The 26,198-nt window shown below is 48.9% G+C and overlaps 1 protein-coding gene across 50 annotated transcripts in view; it reads left to right on the top strand.

The window, feature by feature from the left end:
• Positions 1–26,198, top strand: part of SORBS1 (sorbin and SH3 domain containing 1) — a 227,514-nt gene that overhangs the window by 188,986 nt on the left and 12,330 nt on the right. For 23 of the 50 annotated variants that reach the window (XM_044240147.1, XM_044240168.1, XM_044240162.1 and 20 more), the window contains 8 exons: positions 76–1,551; positions 2,202–2,287; positions 5,404–5,571; positions 9,112–9,158; positions 13,133–13,247; positions 13,406–13,531; positions 15,008–15,202; positions 16,753–17,526. In XM_044240147.1, coding sequence (XP_044096082.1) covers positions 76–1,551; positions 2,202–2,287; positions 5,404–5,571; positions 9,112–9,158; positions 13,133–13,247; positions 13,406–13,531; positions 15,008–15,202; positions 16,753–17,526 — 2,987 coding nt within the window. The remainder of the gene's footprint in view (positions 1–75; positions 1,552–2,201; positions 2,288–5,403; positions 5,572–9,111; positions 9,159–13,132; positions 13,248–13,405; positions 13,532–15,007; positions 15,203–16,752; positions 17,527–26,198) is intronic. The other 27 variants (XM_044240197.1, XM_044240198.1, XM_044240195.1 and 24 more) reach the window with 5 other exon arrangements.

Here is a 26,198-nt window from a genome sequence, read left to right as displayed (position 1 = left end):
TTATTTCATTTTTTTTAAAGCAGCTTTCAGCTTTAACCTAATGGGTCTGTTTATTTTATTCTGCATGCTTTCCAGTGGATCGTAAAGGTGGGAATGCTCACATGATTTCTTCATCTTCAGTTCCTAGCCGAACGGTTAGCTCTAGCAATGCATTAGGCCCCATGTGTAAGCACAAGAAACCCCTGTCCGCTGCAAAGGCCTGCATTTCGGAAATCCTTCCCTCCAAATTCAAACCCAGGCTCTCCGCTCCCAGCGCTCTCTTACAGGAACAGAAGAGTGTCTTATTGCCGGCAGAAAAGGCTCAGAGCTGTGAGAACCTTTGTGTTTCACTGTCTCTGAATGATTCCAAAAGAGGTCTCCCCCTCCGAGTTGGGGGGAGCATCGAGAACCTGCTCACGCGCTCCCGGCGAGAGTGGGACAGCAAGTCGAGCAGCACCGTGAGCCTCCAGGAATACGGCACTGGCACCAGGAGGCCCTGCCCTCTCTCCAGAAAGGCCGGGATGCAGTTCACCATGTTATACCGGGACATGCACCACATCAACCGAGCTGGTCTCTTCCTGGGCTCCATCTCCTCCTCAAGCGTGCGAGACCTTGCCTCCCACTTCGAAAGGAATAGCCTGGCGTTGGCCAGGGGCGAGCTGGGCTCTAGCCAGGAGGGCTCAGAACACATCCCCAAGCACACCGTCTCCTCCCGCATCACGGCATTTGAGCAGCTGATTCAGCGGTCGAGGTCCATGCCGTCCCTGGATCTGTCCGGGAGGCTAAGCAAGTCCCCCACGCCTGTGCTGTCCCGGAGTGGCCTGACCTCAGCCCGCTCGGCTGAGTCCCTCCTGGAGTCGACCAAGCTGCGACCCCGGGAGATGGACAGGATGAACCCGGGGGGGCTCTATGCCACCCCAACATGCAGCAACATGGTCGAGCCCCCCTTGGGCTTCAGGGGCCTTGCGCCTTCTGAGCCCCTCTCTGCCTGCTCCGACGAGCTCGACCACTGTTCAAACATCTCCAGCGACAGCAGAGAGGGGAGCAGCAGCAGTGTCCACGGAGACTTTCCCAAGCACCGCCTCACCAAGTGCAAGGGCACTTGCCCTGCCTCCTACACCCGCTTCACCACCATCCGAAAGCACGAGCAGCAGCAGACGTCCAGACAGTCTGACTGGCGCCCAGATCTCAGGGGGGACAGGAGCACACTCCTCAGGAACATCTACCTAATGAGCCCCCTCCCTTTCCGATTGAAAAAGCCCCTCCAGTCCCACCCTAGGCAGCCTCCCCCTGGTGACTTCTCAGCTCCTCAGGCTGGCCAGAAGCCAGACCTCCCCAGCCAGCCCCAGCAGGACGAGACCCCCTCCGGGGGGAAGCCCTCGGTTCCCAAACGCCTGTCTTCCCGACACACCATGGCGAGGCTGGGCCGGATCTCGGAGCCCCCTCAGGGGAGACCCGCAGTCCCAGATGACTGCCTGAGGGCCTTTCATAATGGCAACTCCGTGCCGTACTCAGACCCCGGCCTGGACAGGAACAACAACCCACACAGTGAACTGGGAACATCCCTCGGAGGTGGCATTTGTGTATTTGCCCGGTTTCACCTCACCCGTCTCTCCACCTTGCTTGCTCTGTCCCCTCTTCCCGTGTGCCCTTGGTGCTCATTTTCTGGTCTGTCCTTTGTTTTCTGTTTGTTTTGCTTGGCAATTAATCATGGCTCGTAGTGGCTGCACTTCTTTAAAAACAAAGCCCCCCATGTCATTTAGACTAACCACCAAACTCTGTTTCGAAAGAAAAATTGGCCGTTTAGCTCAGCTGAGAAATTCGCTCATGTGAACTCTCGAACCCCTTGGAGTTCACGCCAATCCTCAGTTACCCCGTGGTTTTTTGAGAGGCAGCCTCTCCCAGTGGCCCTGTGTGTGTGTGCGTGTATGGTGTGTCCCTGTGAGATCCTGCACGCCTCTTAGGAGGGACACTTTTCACAGAAGGTCCTCTCTCCGCTCACCTGTTGCCTTCTGATTAGTTTTCTTTGTATTAAACTGGCTTACAAGTAAATCCAAAAGGTGTTGCAGGGGGGAGGATTTGGTTCTTCTTCAGAATTTGAGTGTCGGTCTATAATCCACGACTGTGAATGTAAGGATAATGGCTGAAGGGTGAAATCTTAATCCCAATCTGGTTTCCTGCTCAATCCTGGCGTGTTTTAATTCTACTTTGTTGTTTTGAAGATTCGGAGTCACCAAGGCATTTTATACCTGCTGATTATTTGGAATCCACGGAAGAATTTATTCGGAGGCGTCATGATGATAAAGAGGTAAATGACATCTTGAAAATCTCTTAGCTCTTAGGCAGATTTAAAAAAAAGAAAGGAAGCCAACATTCTAGACATCTGTCAGGGAGATGACGTGACCTAGCAATGGGAAGCAAAGATTGGTGTCTTCACAAATGGCTTTTTATGTGGCGTCAGCTCTCTAGGACCGATTTCCCCACAGGCAATAGTTTCTAAGTGCCAAGTCCCACTAGCGTCCCTGCAGGAGGGTTCGCCACTGCCTTCAGCTATGTGCAGGGGGACCCAGAGTTGGTGCCACTTGCTCTCCCCTTCCCCATCCCTGCCTTCTTACTCTCTAGGGAAACCCACCCACATATTTCCCCAGTCCTGCCCACCCCTCTGTTGGCACAAAGCACAATTCCTTTTGGGGAGTATGCAGCAGGAGAAAGGAAACTAAAAAATAATACATAATGACCACCATAATACATTTTATAAAACAATTTGAAGAAGTTGCCTTCAACTTAGAAGAAGAGCTACCCCCATCGATCCTGGGAAACCCCCACCAGAACTTCAGGGAACGCACCTCTTCTAGCCACGGCTGAAATGTCCACACAGCAATGGAATGCCTGGGCAAGGAGTGTGTTCTCTTGGGATTTCAGAAGAGGCCATTGTGCTTATCAGCTAAATCACCAGCTTCTGTTGTGATATAGTGGTGTTTTGAGGCATGCTTTCTGGACTTTGCATTCCTAGCAGGAAGGGTCCTATAGATCAAACCAGCTCCAGTGACCATTTTCCCGTATCAAGTTAGGAGGTGGAACAGTTGTTTTGACCATGTATACACAGCTCTGTCCCTTTCCCCATAAAGTCTGAAGCCCCTTTCCTACGTTCTGTATTGTTGAAAGGTTTCCAAGTTGAGGTGGATTTTCCTTAAGGATTTAGGGTAAGGCTGACCTTGAATGGGGCTGGATGATAATAGTTATGGCTGCCGAGACGAAAAGACCGTAGCTCTGCCCCCATGCAGGCATAAGACAGACAGTATTCATTAAAACTGTATCTATCCAGGTAAAGAAGGAAGGAAGCGTGAGATGTGCAGACTTATTTATAAGAACAGGTGACAAACACAGTGAGTGTCCATCAGGCCACAGACCATTTCATTTCTAGTCGCCGTCCCTAGGATACAACTTTCCCACCTATGTAAGGTGGAGGAAGATGACATTCATGTTATTAGTACAAACACTAGTATCCAGCAAGGAAGGCGCTGTGCTAGAATCCTGCCTACCCCACAGGAGGCAGATTTACTTAGTTGGCTTAGCAGTTGCTATATTACAAGGTGCGTTCAGAAGGGGAGCAGCTTGTTCCCTGAATAACACTGGCTCCCAGATCCTTAAAAATGTTGTGTCTTTATCCATGGCTTTTGGCTTCTCTCGTCAGACTGTGGGGACGGTGGATTTGCTGAGGTCGGATCCAGGCACTGGGTCCACTTCCTTCACTGTCCACTTCCACTGATCTGATGTAACAGTGGCCCAAGCACAGGGGGCCACAGGAGCCTCCAACAGCAGTCCCTCCCCCACTGCTGCAGAAACAGCTCACAGTTCCAGCTAATGGAGGGTCAGTCCTGGCAGCTTTCTTTGCAAAACTTATGAATTACTTATGATCGTGGCATTTCAGAAAATGAGAATATGTCAGTTCTGGAAGGGACATTAGTAGCCAAGCCCATTGTGTAAGCCAGGAAAGGACTCCGGGGGTAGTGTCTTGCCGGAGGTGACACAGCAAATTAACACACCCTCTGGTGTCAGCTAGAAACAGCTAGAAATTAGGACTCCACATTCCTGGGCCAGTGCCCTTTCAGCGGCGTTGGGCTTTGCGAAGCGCCGTCTCATGTCTTTCCTGAGGTAGTCTTTATGACAGCTTGCCTGAGCTGACATCCACAGCCATTTGAGAAGTGGTTTCTTGATTATTATTCATAGTCCCTGGTGAAAGATGGGAAAATCAGGCCCACCATCCTTTGGGGCTGGGTGTCACATGAGGCATTAAATTGCCTGCTGGAAGAAGACAAATGCCTTATTGAAAATACTAAGAATTACCAGTCCTCATTACTGCTTTTCTACAAGGAATGGTAACCCCAGGAATGTAATGATCAGTATAGAATAAGAAAACACATTAAAATTCTGTTCCATAGGGTCACTTTAATAGGACATAGGGACATTTGGTAAAATGCAACATTGTTTAATTATTTGAAACAGCCTTTAAAATAGAAGGAGAAAAAGAAGTCTTTAAGAATAGGAGTAGATGACTATTTCCTTAACTTAGGAGAGCATAATTCTTCTAAACTGAGGTGTTTCTATTCCTAGTTCATCTTTTATATTTCTATTCTACATCACTCCTTTATACTCAGCCTCATTTCACCTAATGAGATAGTTGTGTAAAAGGTACAGTAAGCAAGTAATTGATGATGTCTGCCAGTCACGTAAGTAGCCTTTGGCCTTAGGTGCCAAGGCCCCCTAAACATTGTACTCAGGGGAGGGGTTGGCCTGCCTAGGAGAAAGAGTGCATAGTTTCTGAAATGGGCGGCTCTGCTCTGGAGCATATCAGAGTAACAGACCTCGGAAGTACAAAAAAATGACCTAGTTCCATAGCTCTGGCATAGAGCCCAGATCTGGGTGGGAGGAATCAGCCATCCCTGGTCCCACCATGGAAAGACACTGGGGAATCCCCACCGCCTAAGTGAGGTGAGGGGAGCTCTCCCAGCCCCCCGCGTCCAGCCCAGCAGGCTTGTAGACGCTCCAGATTATGGCTCCCCACCCCCACTGGCTGCCGCCTGGGAGGGCCTGGATTTTGGGGCCATGTACTGGGATCAGGAGGCTCTTGGCTGAGCCGGGAGATAATTTTCTGGACAGTGTAACTGTCTGGAATTCATCCTTCCCCCGTGGCCCAGGGGTCCCCTGGGGTCCCCTGCGTGGTGTGGTCTCCGTCCTCCGCAGAGCGTGTGGGGTGTGGCTGCAGGGGGACGCAGGAGTTGTGGCCATGAAGCCCCTCCCACGCCGACCCCCCGTGTGTCCCCACTATTCACCCAGCCCCTTGCTTCTTAGTTGTTGCGTTGGCAGTTTTCCAACACCCTGCACTGGATGATTTACTGCCCCTTTTATGCGATTTCATGGCAGAAACTTTTAGCGGACCAGAGACGACTTAAGCGTGAGCAAGAAGAGGCCGATATCGCAGCTCGTCGCCACACGGGCGTCATCCCGACGCACCATCAGTTTATCACTAATGAGCGCTTTGGGGACCTCCTCAATATAGACGATACGGCCAAAAGGAAATCTGGGTCAGAGGTCTGTTTTGGTTGCCTCCGTCTGCTGCTTGACCCAAAGCAATGCCCGCGCCTCCCCTCAGCACGGCCCTCCATAGGCCGAGTTAGTTCTCCAGATGGCATCTGTCACCCCGGCTTCCGTAGGCTCGCTTCGGCTCCCCTGTGGCTGGTCACGGACGCGAGTCCCATCATGTCCTGTGCTCTGTATGTTCAAGCATGCCTGGCTGTGGGCCCGGGATCTGCTGGCGTATCCCCCACCCCATGCATGCCTAGAGCATCGGCTGCCGTCCTGACTCCAGCCCCCCACATCCTGCATTGTACGGTGACACTGTGCTGCCTGTGCCCGCCTAGAAGCCTTGCACCCCAGTCCGTGCGTGTTAGTAGCTGTCCCACGAGCGATTAGAAGTTTCTTCTTTAAAGAGGCGGTTTCATGAAGCTTGTTATAAAAGTTAGCGAGCAATGTATTGTTTACGCCATTTACCCACGTCCCCAAATACCAGAGAATATTATTGCCGTCCGGTATCAAATGATGAATTAATTGAATAAGGTGTTTATCAGTGCTGAGACTCACTGAAGACTTTTGAAACCCAAGGAGTTTTGGGGTTAGGATAAGCCCATGGAGGGTAAGAGGCTCTCTGAGAGACGTTTCATTTGTTCCCTTAATTTTGACATTTCTCAGCTGAGATTACAAAGCTTAATATTATAAAAGGCAGGAAGAAAGCACAGATCTTTGAAGTGATTTTATCCAGGCCTTGGCCTCCTGCATGAAGGTTGACATGTTGAAATTCTTACCCCGGCCAGATGCTGCTGTTTGCCTCACAATGTGTTTTGCCGTGTGGCCCCCGGGGTCCCCTAAGGACTAGCTCCTTTTGGGGAAGTGTGTGTGTGTCTGAGGCTTCAGAGGAAGCTAAGGGAGTGACATGAAAGCATGGACAGGTTTATAAATCTTTCAGTGTAACAGATTAATATTCATGTTTCCACGTCTGAGTGACAGAGACACTGGCTATTCTCATCAAATGGTTTTTTGTTTTGTTTTTAAAGAAATGGAAGCTTTCTGTGACAGAGAGGAAAGAGGACCAGAATGAAAGAAAGCAGGGACAGGGAAGAACACTCTAAGGTGGTGGAGAGAAAGGAAAACGTGATGAGAAGAGGCAGAAGTTAGCAGGTGCTGATTCAGATGCAAGGCAAAGGCAGACCCAGCCCTCAGCCCTCGGCTCCTCAGAAGCCCCCTACTCTGAAGGCTCTGTTGATGGATTCTCCTCATTCGCAGGCCTACCCGCTTGCTAGTGATGGGGAAGAGGGGAACACATGAGGCACAGGGCTACACAGATACATGGATGAGTAATACGCGTGCACAGAAATGCAGCTGGGACAGAACAGCCTTGGAGAGAGGCAGGCAAACTGCCTAACCCACCTCGTCTCCCTTCCCGAGAGTGATTCTCGAACTCAAGCGGTCATCACAATGTCCCGGGGGCTTGTTAAAATACAGATTGCTGGGCTGCATCCACAGATCTTCTAATTGTGGGGTGGGGCCCGAGGATGGCCTTTCTAACCAGTTCCCAGGTGACGTTGATGATGCCCGTTTAGAGACCCCACTTTGAGAATCACTGCCCCGGACATTGACTGATAGGTGTGGGAGAACAGAGACTAGCAAGTCCCAGGTGCACAGGGGTGTGGAGATGTACTGCAGCCTCACTGAGTAGAATGTGGGTGACTGCTAGCTCTGGGCGAGGCCCCATATGGAAATGGAAACAGGACCCAGACTGTGCCCTTGGGCAGCTGGGATTCTGGGGGGGGGGGCACCCACATGACTGTCGTCTCTGCTATGACAGGTGACACAGTCCTATGGGAGTCGGGGGAGGGGTAGACAGATGGGGTCTCAGGGAGGCAGAGGCAGGTAAAGAGGGAGCTGCTGCTTTGCATAAGCAATGAAGATTCCTAATATGTCTTAACAGCCCCATGGAATCAGTGTTTTTCTGAACGTTGAGTAACATATGGCTTCTGTTTAGTGGAAATAAATTTGTTTTCACTAATCCCCAGTATTGGCCTAAGCCAATTTACAGATTAAGTAGTTAATTACACACTTGTAAAACTTAATTAATATAACGGATAGGTGATATCCCTCTGCCTAAACTCAGTTGCCACTCAAAGTGTGAATCTGGTGCTGTTTGGTATACGTTTCTTAAAGTTCCCACAGCTCTACAGCTGACTATCCTTGGGTAATGACCATCTTTTTTTTTCTTTTTTAATTGGAATCAAATTTTCATCTTACAATGTTGGTTATCTGTCCTTCTCTCGTAAACTTGTCATTTATCGTTAAGTCAACAGCCGTTCTTTTCTTATTCCCTTACAACTACTAAACTGTGCTCTCTGGTCACAGACGCAAATGCAGGCATTGAAATTGGGTGGCATGGATTGTAAAGTAGACATTCAGTTGGCCTCTAATATATATGTGAACAGATAGATAGAGGCAAAACATCAACGTGAAAATGCAAAAAGAAATTCCTGTGGGACATTCACCATCCTTAAGAAAATCCCTACAAGATCCCAGCTTAAGGAGCCTGCAAATAGGAGACATATCACTGATGGGTTTAGGACCTAAAACTAAGCTTGAGAGAGTATTTAAATACCAGGGTTTTTTCTCACCAAGTCTCACATTTTTCCTCTCCAGTTTGTCCTTGAATATTGAAGAGAAAGTATGTGGAATTGGGGAGAAATTACCCAAAACCCTAAACACTTATCAGGAATTCAGATTTGATCCGAGGGATACTTGAGCACTTCAGCCGACTTCAAAGCAATGAAGTGATGGACAGAAGAATTTGAGGAATGTTATTTGTGCTCCTGAGTGACAGTAGATGAAAGTAAAGAGGACACAAAGTTAAAGGAAGCTTTGTGAGTGTAGGAGCTAGAGGTCAGACCTGAGTGCGTTTGTGGAAGGTTCTGGAGGGAGGGTTGGTGTGACTGAGTGACAGACCTGAGGAACTGGAGTGTGCGGAGAACTTCCAGGCCTGGAGTCTGGAAGGAGATGGCTACCCAAAAGGAAGGGAAGCTTTGGAGAAAGAGCATGAACTCAGGGCTTGCTTTGTCTGGTTTTGGGGATGATCTCACAGGCCGTGAGAAATCTATGGAGTCAAAGATGACATCATGTGAGAGGGGAACGGGGGTTTCGTCCATTTGCCAATCATAATTTAAGTCAGGCGAATAGAAGATGTCCCCCAAAGAGTAGGAATGTCTGGGACTTCTGGCCGACTGGTGTGTGTGTTGTTTTTAATAGCCATGGTCAGCTTTGGGGAAACAGCGCTGCAGCTTTGGGACTTTTCAAAGCATCTCTTCCCCAAATCTGGCTTCCTTAGGGAGATTCTCATGCATGACATAGTTGATCAAACATTCATCTAGTGTTCTGCTGAGGTCAGATAAGTGGAATTTTGCCCAGATTTCTACACCAGAATGAACTAGTTAGAGTGACTTTTTCTGCTTTGCTTTCTGGAAACTTTTTTGAAAATGTGTCCATTTCATTGTTCATAAATTGTGATTTTAAATTCTCACTGTTTCTTGTGTTTAGATGAGACCTGCCAGAGCCAAATTTGACTTTAAAGCTCAGACCCTCAAGTAAGTACCACCAATGTGTTTTTATAACTGCCTCTATTGAAACACAGCTCACTTGTAAAGAGATGGAGAAAAACAATGATGATTAAAAACAGTAATTTATAGAGTTTCCTACGTGCCAAGCGCCATTCACGTTTCTTACATATGGTAACTGATTCAGTGGTTACCAGAACCCTCTGGGGCTGGTGCTATTGTTATCCCCATTACACTGATAGGGAGACAGAGAGGCTGTGAGGTTAAGGAGCTTCCCGAAGCTGGTCAGTGATAGATGCAGGGGATTCAAACCTGGGCAGCCTAGTGCCAGAGCCTGAGCTTCTACCACTGGGGCACCAGCCACCTCTTATCCAGGGACTCCATTTGCTTGATGAAGTGGTGGCTCGATCTGACCCACTCTTTCTATGGGAGGAACCAGAACCAGTGTCTAGGGTGATAACTTTATTAGTTTCGCTATGACGTCTGATGACATTCAAAGATTGTGGGAACACACAGGAGAGCAGTATGTTCCCCCAAAGGGCTAGCTCTGTAAAATATTTCTTAAAAATTGTCTTCTATCCTAGAAATGAGTCTTGGAACCACTGCACACTATGTCTATACCTCCCACACCTCCTTCTTCCCAGAGAGACTTTGCTATTGGCATAGTAATGGCTCTAGAAGGCTTTCAATGAAGAAACCTGATTAGCTTATTTTACCCAGTGTTACCTAAATTTGGATGACCAGGAAGCCTTTCTATTCCATGGAATGGAATTTGGAAAATGCTACCAAAGACTGGGTTCTACAAGGAACCTACTCATCTCCTTTCTAATTATGGATTAAAATGGGCCATGAGTTTCCATTGGCAGCAATAACCAGCAGTCATCCCATTGTCTTGCTGATGTGAGGCCTCCCACATCTCCATTCTTGGTGATGAGAGGAAAAGCTCTTCATCACTGGACACTGAGTAACGCCGTGGAGAAGACTACTTAGCCAGGATTTTGATCTCCTCCAACACAAAATGAGTGACCAGGCCAAAGTCTCTAGACCTAGGCACAAATCTGGTGTGTTGGGTTTGTTTGTAATTACTCTAGTCCTTTAGCTCATTAGCTAATTAGAAGTGGCAGTCTAGTGTACTGGAGAGATGGGCTCTAGAGTCAGGAAGCCCTGTGTTTGAATCATGACTGTGCCCCTTGCTGTCTCTGTGACTCTGAGCAAGTCACCAACCTCCACCTCAAATTTTCTCATTTATAAAATGGACATAGTGGGACCTGGGTGGCTCAGTCCATTAAGCGTCTGTCTTCAGCGCAGGTCATGATCCAAGGGTCCTGGAATCAAGCCCCACATCAGGCTCCCTGCTCAGCAGGAAGCCTACTTCTCCTTCTTCCACTCTCCCTGTTTGTGTTCCTTCTCTCCCTGTGTCTCTCTCTCTGTCAAATAAATAAAGTATTTTTAATAAATAAAATAAAATGGAAAAAAAAAGCCACTCTTGCAGGGCAGTTGAGGTAATACTTAGAAAACATTTTGCACCACATAACAAAAGTCAGCATCTCCCTCTGTCCCTTCTTTTTAACCAAAGAGAAGATAACAGAGTTATACAAATTAATATTACCTTTTCCCCTTTTTCCTTTGGAATGAGAGAGGTACATGTAGTCATTGAATGGTATTGTAATGATAATCATATTTATGAAGGTTTCATCAAAAAGTCTGAACAATTTTTTCCTTAGAGCATCTTTGTCCAATAGAAGAGGGAAGGCTGACTGAGATGGAATTGTCACCATTTATCAATAATGCTAATGCTGGGGGCATCTGGGTGGCTCAGTCAGTTAAGTGTCTGACTCTTGATTTCAGTTCTGGTCATGATCTCAGGGTTGTGGGATCGAGCCCCACGTTGGGCTCTGCACTGGGCGTGGAGTCTGCTTAAGATTCTCTGTCCCTCTCCCACTGCCCCTCCCCACCCTGCGCACACACACTCTCTCTAAAAAAAGAATTAAAATGGTGCTAATATTGGAGAGAGGAGTCCTTCCTCCTGGCTCGGTGCTGTTATTGCTCCCTCCCAGAAAAGTTAATAAAACTTTTTTTTTTTTTTTAAGAGTAAATGATAGATCCATTGACTTGGGTCTTCTAAACGTCTTTAATCACGGGGTTCTACTTTTCTCCATAGTAGGTTACTCAAAAAAGTGTTCTGTAGGAGCACTCGAGTCCACAAAATTAAACAGGGTTCTTATCTGCAGGACTTATCCGAGCCTCTACTGTGCTGAGAATATACATGGGGACACTCCAGAAAAGATCTGAAGTATATCGTATTATTGTTTCTCAAACCTTGTTACCACCAGACCTTGCGGTGAGGTTCTGCGGGAGATAGGCATGAGGCCCACAGTGCAGGAAGGCTGACTGCAGACCTCTCAGCCCCACAGGAGCTGTCCTCCTCCTTGCTCACTGGGGGGCCATGACACTCTCACCCGTCTCCACAGCTGCGAGTCACTGAGGGCAGGAGAGCAGGGAACGTCTCCAGCAGGAGTATGCTGAGGGTCCAGCACAGCCATGTGTCCATGGTTGGGAGGTAAAGAGAGGAGGGAATTCAAACACGCCCAGGGAGAGTTACAGCAAAAAACTGGCCCCATATATTCTCTCTTACAGAGACAAATGTCCCAGATCTCCTTCACGGGCCTCCTCAGGGTTAGAATCTGGTCTACCAGTGCGAGATCCACAAAGGCTGCCTTGTTCTTGCACTCAGCACAGTGCTGACTTTGTGTAAAGTCTTCCAGATGTGCCCCCATTGTTTAGCCAGCATCCCTCGCAGAACCGTGGGACTTCCTGGCACACAGCAGAGGACACAGGCCTGCCCCCTCCAAATTGTACTCAGAGCCTTTCTTTCCATTGCTGTTGGTTTGATGCAAATGGAAAAGATCTAGGTCATTTTTTTTTTTTAACTCAAAAAACTTTTCAAGCTGTAATTGGTACAATTGTTATCCTCATTTGGGTTTTTATTTTTAAAAAATAAAAAAGGAAGGTCCACAGCCTTCCTGCACTGTGGACCTCATGCCTATCTCCCGCATTTATCTTTTTCTTTTTTTTTTTTTAAGAAGGAACCCTGATTAGAGGTTAACAGCATCATTATTAAGGCCAGCAAAGGGATGGATGGAGATAGAAAAGTTGCACAAATACATGACGAACATTTTAAGGAAAATCCACTTTTCTTTCGAGGGTTTCTTCCCATGTCAAAAAGGAAGTAGCGACTTCCCATTTCCCGAGCTAGCTCTGTAACAGGCACCGTGCTGGGCATCTTACTTTGAGTCTGTTGCTACATCTTTCCAACGACTCTGACTTAGCTCCTATTTTCAGATAAAGTATCTCTGAGAGATTCCGTATCTTGCCCCAGGTCTCCGAGCTAGTAAATGGTGTAACTGGGTTTTAAACCTGGATCTGGCTAATTTCAGAGCCTTTCTACTGCATGATGATAGACAGATGGGGGAGGGTGACGTGGCTGGCTGGCTGGGCTGGCTGGGCCGGCCGGCCGGAACGACACGAGGATGTCAGCCTCTCACAAGTAACTTGATGATCATTTCCAGCAATGAAAGCATGCCTTGCTTGGGCATGGAAGGGTAGTAAAGACAATGAAAGCATCCACAGGGAGACTTTTGTCACTTACTGGACATCAGTTGAGACTGCTGGGCGCATTGTTCCGTGTTGCGTAAACACTCTGAGTGTAAGACCAGCATTCACAAAAAATACCTTGAGAAAACCCACAAACACGTAAGGCCTGTGAGCACTTTGGAGTGGGGAGCCGGTTTGAAGGTCAACGTCCATCCCACAGAAGACTGAGAAGTGGCCCAAAGAGAGATAACCTCCTAAAGAGCGGGGTTCTCCCTTCCGAATATGGAGCCCCCTCTTCTGTAATTTGTCCCCTTTGACCTCAGTCAGAGTCTTCTTTCGCTAACATGTGGAGTGTCCTCACCTCACACACTTGGAACCGTCTGCTGACGTGCTCTGACCTCTGCTGACAGGGAGCTTCCTCTGCAGAAGGGGGACATCGTGTACATCTACAAGCAGATCGACCAGAACTGGTACGAAGGAGAGCACCACGGCCGGGTGGGCATCTTCCCGCGCTCCTACATCGAGGTACAGTCACCTCTTCTCTTTCCCCAGGACAGCCCAGTTTTGCCCCCAGCACCACGCACTTACCAAGAACTTGTATTTTTTTTTTTTGTTTCCTCCCTTCCTCTTGTCCCCTCGCTTTCTTCTCTTTTCCTTCTCCTCTGCCTCTTTTCCCTTCTCAGCTTCTTCCTCCTGCTGAGAAGGCTCAGCCCAAGAAGTTGGCGCCGGTGCAGGTTTTGGAATACGGAGAAGCTGTTGCCAAGTTCAACTTCAATGGTGATACGCAAGTAGAAATGTCCTTCAGGAAGGTAAGCACCCTCTCTTCTCGGCCCTGGGGCTGTTTGGATGGCCCTATTCCCATGGGGGAAGGGGCGTGACGGTGATGTACTCGTCTCGTGGTACCGTCCCTGTGCCCGAGAGCTGTGCCCCGTCCAGGACTACTTGAAGGGAAGATAGAGAATTTTCTGAGGTGAGGGATTTAAAAAATAAACCCTAGGCTTTCTCAGTTTAGTCACAGGAGTTCACTGATTAAAGACGGTGTTTCTGGAGTCTTAGACCTCTTGAGCACCCCATGATGTGGAAAGTGGTCGTGACTAGGTTTACGACATATTCCGATGGCCCAGTGGAGAGGAACAAGTCCTCTGAAGCCAAAAGTCAGCCTCGCCTCTGGGAAGTTAAAGACTTTTTCCAAGCTTCCCTTTGCTCACAGGTGAAATGAAGACAAATGACCCTATCCTAGAGCTGTTTTAAGAAGGTTCAAGGAAACCACCTCTGTGAAGCCCTCAGCATAAAGCATGGCATCTGGTTGGTGCCCTCAAGGACTCGGCTGCTTGCCTGGCACACGAGTGAGCTGTGCAGTGATACCTTTCTTGCCAGCAAGCAGACACTGTCTCCCCATGTCAAAACTCTCTGGCTTGCTGAAGTTATTAGTTACTAATTTTAGTGAGGATTTAGGGAAGTGAACATGTGCCTTAGAAAAAGATGAACTCAAAAAAAAAAAAAAAGAAAGAAAGAAAGAAAAAGATGAACTACCTTATGGGAAAGAGAAGCCCCCTCCATGCCCAGTATTAGGAGACCAATAATTAAGTCATTACATGTGTGTGTCACAGAAAAGCCTGCGGTGGGCTCTTCCACTATTGCTACCATAGCGTTAAAACCATAGAATTCTATTTCTTGATAAAGGAGGAGGTTCAACTCTGTGTTGTAAAGGATGAAAAAGAAGGCTGGAAAGTGAAATATAGTGCTTGCTCAATTTTCATAAGAAAAATATGTTGCAAGTCTAATTCACATGCACAGAATTAAATCTGGGAAATACATATATCAAAATATTAACTGTGGTTACCCAAGTGATAATCTGAGTAATACTTATTTTCCACTTAATGTATGATTTTATTACTTTTCTATAATGGTACAGAGGAAAACAAAGTTCTAAAAGGGAAGGAAAAAAGATAACCCTCCCAAACCTTTGCTTTTGGAGACAACCGGATATCGATTCTGTGATAAGTGAGGCAGAACCCCTCCATCCGGCTGTTAGCTGGGGGATGACTCTGACCTTCTCCTTTGCTGCAGTGTTTGAAAACTGAGCTTGACTTCCCAGCCTCCAGGTAGCTCTCCTGCTGTCAGCACCTCATCTCTGCGATACGGATTTTATCCGAGTCTAGCCAGGAAGGCTTTTCTGAACAAAGGATGTGATGAACAGTGAAGGATGGCGCAGGGTGCAGGCAGGGGCCTCAGACCTGCCTAGGCGTGGTGGCCCAAGGACCTGTCCTTGCCGTGTCTTGCAGGGCGAGAGGATCACGCTGCTCCGACAGGTGGACGAGAATTGGTACGAAGGGAGGATCCCGGGGACGTCCCGGCAGGGCATCTTCCCCATCACCTACGTGGACGTGATCAAGCGGCCCCTGGTGAAAAACCCCGTGGATTACATCGACCTGCCTTTCTCCTCCTCCCCAAGTCGCAGTGGCACCGCGAGCCCGCAGGTACCTAGCCTTCTCGTCCTTGGTCTTCACGCTCCTCACGACCCGTCCCCGGTGCTGAGGGCACGCAGGCCCTCTGGGGTGGCTCTGCAGCACTGTGATTAGGAACTCCCTGCAGTCATGCAGAGGCTACACACCAGGGTTTGTTTTCATGGGTACAAATGACATGTTTCGAGAACTTGGAGGGACAACTATTATGTTGGGGAAAAGAAGAGCTTAAGGTGATGTCTCTGGGGAGAACATGCTTAGGGCCAGAGAAATGAGAGACTTTAGCAGTTGGTCCAAAACTAGGAGCATCCTATCCTGCGTGAAGCTGGTTGTCTGAGGACCACTGCTGTCCAATACATCCCGTGACCCAGGCCGATTCTCTTCAGCATCTTACTGGTCAAGGCCCGCCTGCAGAAGGCAGAGATTGAAAGAGAGAATCTCACACTCTCACCCTCAGACAGATAGACCAGATCCAGAGTATTGTTTGCAAGCAGGAACTAGGCTGGGAAAGGAACAGACAGCATCCCTGTTTACGCTGGGCCAAAAGGAAGTGGTTTTACAGGCATAGTAAGATGTTTGCATCCCTAAACGTTTATTATAAATGGACTTGTTTTATAAAATATATAAATTATTCCCAACCCACCCCCACTTCCCCAAGAATTAGGACCTTGGGTTCAGAAGAGGCATGGTGGGGTGACTTCCTGTGAAGGCCACTGACCGTACCCCCGTGGTAAGGTGTAGGGAGAATGGCCAGCAGTGTGAGAGCGGGACCCGGACCTGGACCCAGGATGACACTTGGATGGTGCTTCTTTTCTGTCATCCTCTCCTTACTTCCTTCCACCTGCCCATCCCTGACCCCAGGGATGGTTCTTGGCAGAAGGCATTAGACGGGCTGACCCAGGGCTTCCTGCACAGCGAGCTCCATCTCCTGTGATCTCACGGGGAGGGGGCATGGAGTCAGTGCAGGCCATTCTGCTTCGTAGTAATTAGAGGAACTCAGCGAGATTTTTCACTTCACTGTAGCCAAGCACAACTATAAAACAAAATGTCTCCACTGCTCATATCCATCTCTGGAAGGCTCTTTGCTGGGAACTCTAGAGAGAATAAAAGCCCAAAGAAGGGGCAGGACTGTGGCAGGGCACCTTTTTCCCTTCGTGGTGTGGGTCAAGGCTCTTCAGTGGCAGCAGGGGTGGGGTGGGGTGTGGCGGGGTGGGCGGCTTCCAGTGTGTCCCTCTGAAAGTCCGATTCCACAGACCGTGCCAGGGCCGTCTGTAACCACCCCGATGGACCCCTTTCTCCTGTCTCCATACCCCTCGCTTCCCCCCCTTCCTCCACCTGCACACACCGTGCACACACGTGCACACACGTGCACACAGCCACATCCCACTTTCTCTCCAACCTAACCGAACGATTTCATTATTTGGACACCAGAGTGTCCTCGTCCTCTGCATTTCATTCCTCTTTGTATATCCCTTGTGATTATTTTCCTCCTCTCTCCTTTATGCTGACTCTTGTACCTTTTTGCTTCTTTCCTTTGTTTTCCTCTCTCTCCTTTTCTTTTTAAGTTTGCCAGTCACAGCAAGCTCATCGTGCCGGCCCCCTCATCCCTGCCCCACCCCCACCGAGCCCTGTCCCCTGAGATGCACGCTGTCACCTCTGAGTGGATCTCCCTGACTGTTGGGGTCCCAGGCAGGCGGCCTCTGGCCCTGACCCCACCCCTGCCTCCTCTTCCAGAAACTTCTGTCTATAACACGGACCCCCTCTCCTCGTGGGCGAGACCAGGTTCCTCTCTCTCTCTCAGCCTTCCCCATTCGAGCTGGTCCGATCGATCCGCCCCACGCTCGCTGGCTTCCCCGCTGGCCCTTCCTCCCTCCCACAAGGCTGCCTCCTTGGCACCCGGAGCTCCCACCTTCCTTCACGTCAACGGGGACAGTGGTGTCCACGTGCCACCCCCAGGTGTCCACCAAGATAGCTTCCCGCAGCTGCTGCCGGGGAGCTCTGACAGGGTCATCTCGGAGCTCAGCAACGCCTTTAGCAGCCAGGGTAAGCGGCAGCTGAGGCGAGAAGAGCGCGGACAGTGTGAGAGGAGAGCAGAGCGGGAGGCAGGTGAGAGATACCCCGGAGCACCCAGGATCTCTAAGAAGAGCTGCTTGAGACCTTCAGACGTGGTCAGGTGCCTGAGCGCGGACCAGAGACTCTCAGACCTCCGTGCGCCCGAGGAGAGCCGGCCCGGCAAGCCCCCGGGTAGCCCTTTTCCGGGAACGGAGGCTGAGCAGACAGAGCTGCATAGAGGTGGCGAGCAGGCCCAGAGGAGGGCCGCTCGGAGTGCTGGGAGCCAGGTAGGCCTGCAGCATGACCGCGGGTGCCTTGGCATCTCAGTTGGCAGGGTGGGCTGGACGTCTCACCCGTGGCCCGTCTTCTGTGGCCCCATGGATGCCAATGAGAGCCCTTCGCTTGCCTTGGGGGCAGAAATAGGACCCAGGAGGGAATGGAGGGGCCACTGATTAAAGTGCCAGGCTGGGGACACTTGGAGGTAAAGGACAGTCCGCACTGGCCTCTTGAGGGGATTCAGAAGTCACTCCCCCTTTGGCTGCCTCCTGGCCCAGTGCCAAAGCTCCATGAGAAGGAAAGCCTTCCTCTCATCCATTCACGCCTTGGAGACTTTCCTCTGTTTGTTCTAACACAGCTGAGAACACCAGGCTTCAGTTTGGCTCCGTGTGGTTTGGTTTTGTGTGAGCTGCACTTTGTCTCCGTAACCCCTGGCGCACTGCTGGCGCCCAGCTCTGTCAGGTCTTCGTCCTGTCTCGTGTCCGTGTGGGAGCACAGGGCTTTTGTTCGTTGACGAACAAATGCATTTGGGTCCTGAGGAGATGTATGCAGGCCCAGCACTGGGACCCCAGCGGAGACAGGGTCCTTGAATGGACACACCAGGATTTTAGGTGACTGTCCCATTTTCTCTCTGGGTCAGCTACAACGATTTCAAGGACCAAAGTGGCTTTAGGGTGTTTTGAGGGCTAAAAAATTAGGGATGGGTATGAGGGTGAACTTGGCAGTTAGATCATGATTCCAGAGCTACTTCTGGAACTGAGAGCATTCTAGAATGCCTTCAGTAGCAGATGGAATTCTTGAAGACGCCTCGTTTGTTGTTTACTGCATATAATACCCCCAGTACACTATGCTTGACCCTCAGACCTAAAACTGTGAAGTTTCATTTAGTCACTCAACAAATATTTATTTGAGGCCTGTAGACACCAAGATCACATTCTGTGGGAAAGCGGGATCTATCTGTGGGATAGTGTTAAATAATCAGGCTAGCCAGCCACAGTTTTCTACATGCAAAGTAGAAGTAAAAGTGGTCTCTTCTTCATAGGATCTTCATAGGGCAGTTGTAAGGACTAAATGAGCTAAGCACGGTGCCCGGCCTGTGGGAGGGCTCCCGTAAGTGGATTGTTTCTCCCACACTGAGCGAAATGAGGACCATTTCTCCTATTCCCACTCTGATCTTTTCCCTGGCCCAGGGAAAAGAGCAGAACCTGGGACAGGCCTTGCCTGGTCCCAGAGAAGGTACTCCTGGAATGTGTGTTCCAGGAGGAAGAAAAGGGTGCGTCCCACCAAGCAAAGAGCAGTTGGTTGGGGAGAGATGGCGAAGGGGCTTGCTGAGAAGAATTCAGTGTCTCTGACGGGAACAGTTCTGTAAACATCCCAAGTCAGCCCACGGTGCCTGGAGACCTGGTTTACTGTCGGCTGTGAGTCAGCACAGCCCGATCCAGGGGCCAGCCTGTACAGGAAGTGTGCATAGTGCGGGAACTCTGGGCCAGTCGGGGGGTATGTACTTCCCGCTTCCTAACGGAGGATGGGAGAGGGCAGGGGTGGGGTGGGTAGCTGGCAACATGGAAAGATGGACCTGTTGAAAATGGTTTTCCTTTCTTGGTGGGCCTCCAGAACCCAAGTGTACCACTTCCTGTCCCCACCCTTCCCCGTCCTCTTCCAGCGCCAGCCCCTTCTCTGTGGGTGTGTCCAGCCCTGACCCCAGCCTGGCTCCCTGCTGAGAGCTGGAAGATTGTGTGAGAGGGGCCCCTGCCCCCAAACCTCCCACCCGGCCCCTCTACTTTAGCCTCCTGTGACTGGGAACCGGAGCCAACCACTCACAAAATGGGGACCAGCAGAAGCTCCCTGCCCCTTGAGGCCCTCTTGGGATGATAGAGCTAAAGATGGAAAGGACTTCAGGGACAACTGTTCCTTGGTGGCCTGTCAGCTTGCTAGGGCCTCGGGCTGTGTCACTTCTTTGTATAAATGCATTCCAGACCAGCGTGCATGATCCGGAAAATCGCCAGTCACTGTTCTCCTTGCTGTGGGGAACTGAACCAAAGTTCAATTTTATGATAGTTGTTAGGAAGCTAGGTTGAACATCTGACCAGTAAGTGGAGGGAATTCAGCGGAGTACCTTAAATGAAAGGACATTCAGAAATGTTACGACCCTTTCTTCTTTCATTGCTAATATATTAAAGGCCTCATGTGATCTGACCATTTAGACAGCAAGCCGGCTTTACCTTCCACAACCTCCCTGCTGGTTTGCCTGGATAATCCCCAGCTGCCCTTCACTTCTCCCCTTAGATGTTACTTCTTCCCGAAGCCTTTCCTGAGAGCTTCCCCCTGCCCCTGCAAGACTGGATTAAGTGCCCCGATTTTGTGTGTCCCCAGCTCCAGCACCTGATTTGGGGTATCTCAGTTTTGTTGTCTTCTTACCTTCACTGGTCTGTGTCACCATTAGAGTGCTAGTGCCCTAAGGTCAGGGACCATGACACCTGACATATAGAAGGTGCTCAATAAATACAAGTACTTGTTGAGTGAAAGAAAAGATAAAAAAGTGATGGACCCAGTTAAAGCTATGTATGATCTCCATTGTGGGGAAGGGGAGGATAAGATAATTCTCTCAAGGGCTCCTGGGTGGCTCAGTGGGCTAAAGTCTCTGCCTTTGGCTCAGGTCATAGTCCCAGGGTCCTGGGATCGAGCCCCACATCGGGCTCTCTGCTTGGCAGGGAGCCTGCTTCCCCACCTCCCCCACTCTTTCTCTCTCTGCCTGCCTCTCTGCCTACTTGTGATCTCTGTCTGTCAAATGAGTAAATGAAATCTTTAAAAAAAAAAAAAAAAGATAATGCTCACAAATCATTATAATGCAGACAGGGAAGGAGAGTCAGGTAGTTCACCCTGAATGTTCAGGATAAGGAGAAATAATAAGCAAGAGGAGGGAGAAGGTAGAAGTCTGGTAGACTTTGGAGAGAAAAGTGGCATTTGACATTGGACTTCAAGGATAGGGACGTTTATAAGCAAATACCAAGAGGGTGTCATTTAAGGCAAGCAAATAACCCAGCCAAGACAGGTGGGAACCTGAAAGGGGGTGTGCGAGATTTGAGCTTTGGGTGAGGCTTAGGGTGTCCACAGGCGGATGGAAGGGGGGCGTCCAAGGAAGGGGCTGGGAGCAGAGCTGGAAAGCACGTAGACACCCATTGGCAACATCTAGTCACCTTCCTCACGGTCACGTGCCTCCTGTGAATCCGATGTCAGACTTCCCTGTTTGGTGCTAAGTCCCTGCATGGCTGCTTCCTTCCCCCTTCGTCACCTCTCCAGTCCAGCCCCACCCCTGCCACCCCCAGCTCTGGGGGTGGATGAACATTTGTGAAAGCTTTGGCTTTTCACGCCTTTGTAGACTCCCAAACTGAAATCACATTGGGTCAGTTGCTCACGTTTTTAGGTGTGTGTCCTTTGGACAGCGGAAGCTATGAATAAAGGGCAGGGGGTGTTTCGGGGAACCACGGTGTAGTGGGGAGAGCACTGTGTCGGAAGTCGGGAACCCTGGGCTCTGGCCCAGTGCTGCCGGTGGCCTGCTGTGTGTCTTTGGATGAATCACTTCCCTTCTCTGGAAGCTTCCTCATCCATAAACAAAAGATTTAGACGAGAGAACTGAAGGTCTTTTTAGCATTGTTGTTTTATGATTAGCTAAAAATCCTGTGTGACTGAAAGGGGGAGAAAAGAACAAATTCAAAATTTTAAGTAAGGAGCTTATTGTAGACCTTCACAACTGAAAAATGAAGTTTTCCCCTTCATTTGGGGGGTGTACTAGGACAAAAATATGCATATAGACAAAACGCCCAAGAGTTCAGAATTATCCACCAAATTCTTGGATTCTGTTGGGTGTCATTTTGGCCAAGAAGATTTAGGATGATCAAGACCATGAAGGGGAAGATCATCTTATAAATCTTCAGTCATTAGAATCATCAGCTATTTGCTGAACTTTCCTCAGAGAGAGGCACCGTTTGCTGACTGGCATCCAGCCTTGGTTTTTAAGAGTTCCTACAATGAGCTTGAGAGATCCTCATAGAATTTCTGAATTAAAAAGAATTATTTCAGATCCTCTACTCCAGTGACTCAGACTTTTCTGGGTCACAGAACCTTTGAGAATGTGAGGTGAGCTGTGGACTGTGGGCCAGTAGTCTGGGGACGACGAGGGGCGTGCACACACAATTCTGCATCAAGTTTCAGGAGATCCACCCCGAGTCCATCCGAGTTTCCTGGGAGTCTGTGCCCCCCAAGTCAAGAGCCCCTAGTCTATTCTACTTTTATTGTGAGATGAGAAAAGTGACAAAATTTTCACGATATTCGTTTGGGTCCCAAAGGGAAGGAAGCCAGTCAACGACAGAAATCAGTATTTGGGAAAGCCGTGTGTCCTCAAAGCAGCTGAGAAGCACAGATAAACTACTTCACAGCCTCGGAGAAAGGCGAGCAGAGAATGCCGCTCAGGTGATGACAGAAACAGGCTTTGGCGGATTCAGAGGGGATGCCCCTTACTATGTGGTAGCCAGCTTTGTTCCCAGAAAGATAAGAACAGAGACATAGGCCTGCTTTGAGCATGGAAATTAAGGAAATCAGAAGTGGCAAGATACCCAGCTGAAAATGGGAAGCATTCTCCGTTGCCTCACCTGGAAGGGAAATCTTTAAATGTGTTCGGACGGTGGTTAACTGAAGAGTGGGATGGAGAGGGGCGCTGGCTGCAGTTCCAAAAATAACCAGCAGGTGTTCTCTCAACACCTGAGGTCGGGGACTAAGACCTAAAGTACTAAGTGTCCACCCCTCCAAAAGTGTTAGGAGCCATGGCAGATATCGATAGCAACCGTCATGCCCGCTACGGAGGACCTCCTGAGCTGACCTCCTGGTCCGTGACCTCTCCGGCTACTCTGATGGGTCCCTCAGGCAGAGCACAAGCACAGAGCATCAGGGTGGAGTGGGGTGTACAGGACCCGGGGTCTGAGAGCTCGGGGTTCACATCCGGGCTCCTCAGTTCCCAGCTCACACATGTAGTTTCGTAGGGTGAGGTAACTATGGACCACCCTGCTGAGTTACAAGGAGAAATGAGAGGCAGTGGAGACTAACACCTGGCACAGAGCCTGTCCCTGGGACTCTGTAAATACCCGTTACGTGATATCAAGGTAACAGGGAAAAGAAGAGAAGCAGCGTGCTGTCTCCTCCTTACCCCATTCCACCCAAGAGAGGAAGATGGCGGGGCAGGGAGGAGGAGAAAGTAGAAGATGGAAGAATCCTCCCACTCTGTGCTCCACAAATCCAGAATTTAGAAGACGTAAAATTTGCATTCTGTAACTTAGTGCTTCTCCCTGTTCTCTCTCACCTTGGGTATCAAGGTGTCCTCTTGGAAAGCTTTTGCTTCTTCATCTTTGAATACACATTTGCCATTTCTCCTCTGATTGCTTTAGGAGGGAAAGAGACCACACACTGTAGACCATGACAAGAAGGCTGAGCGTTTGCGTTCGGTGTTGTCATCAGATTCGAGTGATGACAAAGGGATGTGTTCTGTGTGGAGCAAGGAGACTGTATCTAGGTGGGGAACAGTTGGACCAATTGGTTGTAATTTTGTTTTATGTTTAAGCTGGGATCTTTTTCTTAATGAGCTCAAGGAGAACTTGGTCCTGTTGTGAGGGTCCTGTGGAAGTGTTCTAGAAAGCCAGGACCCTGAATCAGTCAGGCCTCTGGCTCCTCTGGCCAAGTTTACCTGTGGTGTTTCCAGGGCTGCGAATCAGCCACCATGCAGGGCAACCCCTCACCCCCACACTGCCAGAGGAAGCCCTCCATCCACATCTGGAGGCTGCGTCAGAAGCCCTCTACCCGGTCCTCAGAGGGCTGTGTGAGGTGCCTCTGTCCTTAAGCTTGGTCAGACCCCCACTCCCAGACCCTAGCTCTCAGTTCATAGGATGCATGCCCTTTGACCTTTATGTGAGAACCTCAGAGCCAAAAGGATATTTATGTAAATCATGTCCAATCCTCTTATTTTACTAAGAATTTGAAATCCAGAGAAATTCAACATTTTGCTCCAAAGACTATGAATTAGTGTGGTAGCCTGGCCTGGAACCCAGATTTCCTTGTACCCAGTTTGGTCTCCCCTGAGAGGCCAGTGTGGGTCACCAGAAAGAGAGGTGGGGTGGGGTCTGAGCAGATGACAGGGTAGGTGTGTACAGTGGGTTGAGGAATGTCGTCTCTGAGTGACTGGGACTAGGGGCCAGGGGGTGGGGAGGCGGATGGAGGAACAGGAGCACGGAAGGGACCTGTGATGCTTCCAGGGACTTGGACCACTCTGAGGCTGACATCCTTAGTCTTGTTCACATCTCCAGGACTTCCTGCTGTTTTTTATCCTATGGAGAGTTTATTTGGGATTTCAAGGCTTTGGCACACACCCAAAGCTGGACAAGAACCTTGCTAACTCCTTGTGAGCACCAGGTATTTGTGGATCCAGAAGGATTAATAGCTCAAGGGAGGCTGGGGTCAGACTCCTGGGGGTCTTCTGTGAACAGCAGATAGAAAGGTAACTGAGCAAGGCTTCCTGCAGGACTGCTCACTTGGGGAGAATAAAACCAGCAGTCCAGGCCGGGGCGGGGAGCAGTTTGTGAATGTGTGTGCAAATACAGTTTCCAGATCAACAACTAACCCTGCTTGCTGTCGGAGGGGTTGGGGGGGCTGGAGTGCAGCTTTTGTGTTTTGGGGGTGGGGGGCTGATGGCTGTTTTTCTAAACATGTGGGGGGGGGGACAAAAACCTCGAATGTATCTCCAAGAGTTTGAAATGTGCTTGGCATAGGATAATGCTCTCTTTATTCTTAATCTTGGCTGAGGTCGTAATTAGAATTTTGTCTACTTTTTTTTAGGCTTATGTACAGGCAGGGGAGGGTTCAGAGCCTCACTATCCAGTAAGAATATAATGTGAATCATGTATGTAATTTAAAGTTTCCTGGTAGTAAAATGGAGTAAGTGAAATTAATTTTAACAATGTATTTCATTTAGCCCAACATAGCTACTGTAGTATTTAAACTATTAATGTAATTATATAGTAGTATATAATCTAATTATTAGTAATATAGTTTACAGTCTACATTTTGTGCTAAGTTTTTGAAATCCAGTTTATATTTTTACACTTGCAGCACATTTCATACTGGCCACATCTCAAGTGTTATTGACTACCATTTTAGCGTAGGTTCAGAGGAAAAGATCTATAAAGCTGTACACAGTTAGAAATGGGGGCGGGGGCGGTACACCTGGGTGGCTCAGTTGGTTAAGTGTCTGCCTTCGGCTCAGGTCATGACCCTGGGGTCCTGGGATCAAACCCCGCTTCGGGCTCTGGAGCCTGCTTCTCCCTCTACCTCTGTTGCTCCCCCTGCTCATGCTCACTCTCTCTCGAAAATGAAATAAAATAAAATAAGATAAAATAAAATAAAATAGAAAATGGGGCCAGGGAAAGAAAAATAAATACCTAAAGAAAAAAATCTGAAAGTAAATGGCCTTCAAAGTGAAGGGCAAATCCCTGCCTTGGATATCAGTGGTCTCCATCTCTCCTGAGGGTCCACATTGCCACACACACCCCCGATCAAAAACTGGTTTCTATCCCAACTACATGATATGTTTGATTTAAATGTAAGGAATGTATTTCAAACAGGGAGAAGTTGAACCTTAGGTAATAGGATAAATGTTTATCTTGCTCTTGTCCTTTCTTCCACAAACTGTGGGTAAGGAGTCCAATCATCCTTACCTCTCGGGGATGACTGAAGTTTGTACTAGATGTCCACTTTGTCTAGATGTGAAGGCAATGATAGTGGTTATCCTCTGATTTGCATATGACTTGAAACCAAGGAAGGTATTAGCTGGGTCAGTATCCCTTCCAGTACTGTGCATCCTTAAGTTAAGGACTGGACCGTATCTGTTACCACACACTGTACCTTTTACATAAAGAAAAAGTATTCAGGAAGAGAAGTGACCTATTGTCACAAAGGGCAGAAGCTAGGTGCTGCTACTGTCTTAGCTGTACCAGCGGGACTCAAGAAGAAAGTGGTGTATGTCACTTAGACACCGAGCACTCAGTATTCAGTGGCTTTGTCCCCTTGTGCAAACTTCATGCTTCCTTGAGCCTTAAAAGTCCTTTTCCACCTTCTCTAAGTCAAAGGGTTAATATAAAAGTCAGATGAGGTCATGGACCTCTATGTGCTTTGAAAGCTGGGGGGGGTGTGTTTGTTTTTAAGTGCTTTGCAAAAAAGGGCTAGTAAAATATTCGGGTCCTTTTTAACATACCTGATGTACCAAACCTCTCTGAAGCACCAAATATTTGCTTGATGATCAAGTCTAGTCACTCCTTGGAGATTAAGTTCACTGAAAGATGCTACAGGGCTTCTGTAAGCTTTGACCACCGTGTGTAGAGATGGCCCACATCCTCTTTCTGTTCTGCATTTGACCTGAGGTCATTAGGCCACAGACAGAGTTTGGAAATATTTTGGTTATTATGAGAACTTTCATTTTCATGAGGTGTGACCCACATCCAACAGTCTTAGCACATTCTAGCCAAAGAATCTCAGTGAAGGATAATTAAGGTCCCCTACAGCCTTACTCTCCCAGATTGATCTGTGGACCAGCATCAGAGGCATCATCAGCAGAAATGTAAGAGTCTTGAGGGCATGTGCTGGA

This window comes from Neovison vison, chromosome 2, assembly GCF_020171115.1.
Source record: "Neovison vison isolate M4711 chromosome 2, ASM_NN_V1, whole genome shotgun sequence".
Classification (NCBI taxonomy): Eukaryota; Metazoa; Chordata; class Mammalia; order Carnivora; family Mustelidae; genus Neogale; species Neogale vison.
Note: the sequence above shows the minus strand (reverse complement) of the source record. Positions and strands in the feature narration are given on the sequence as shown.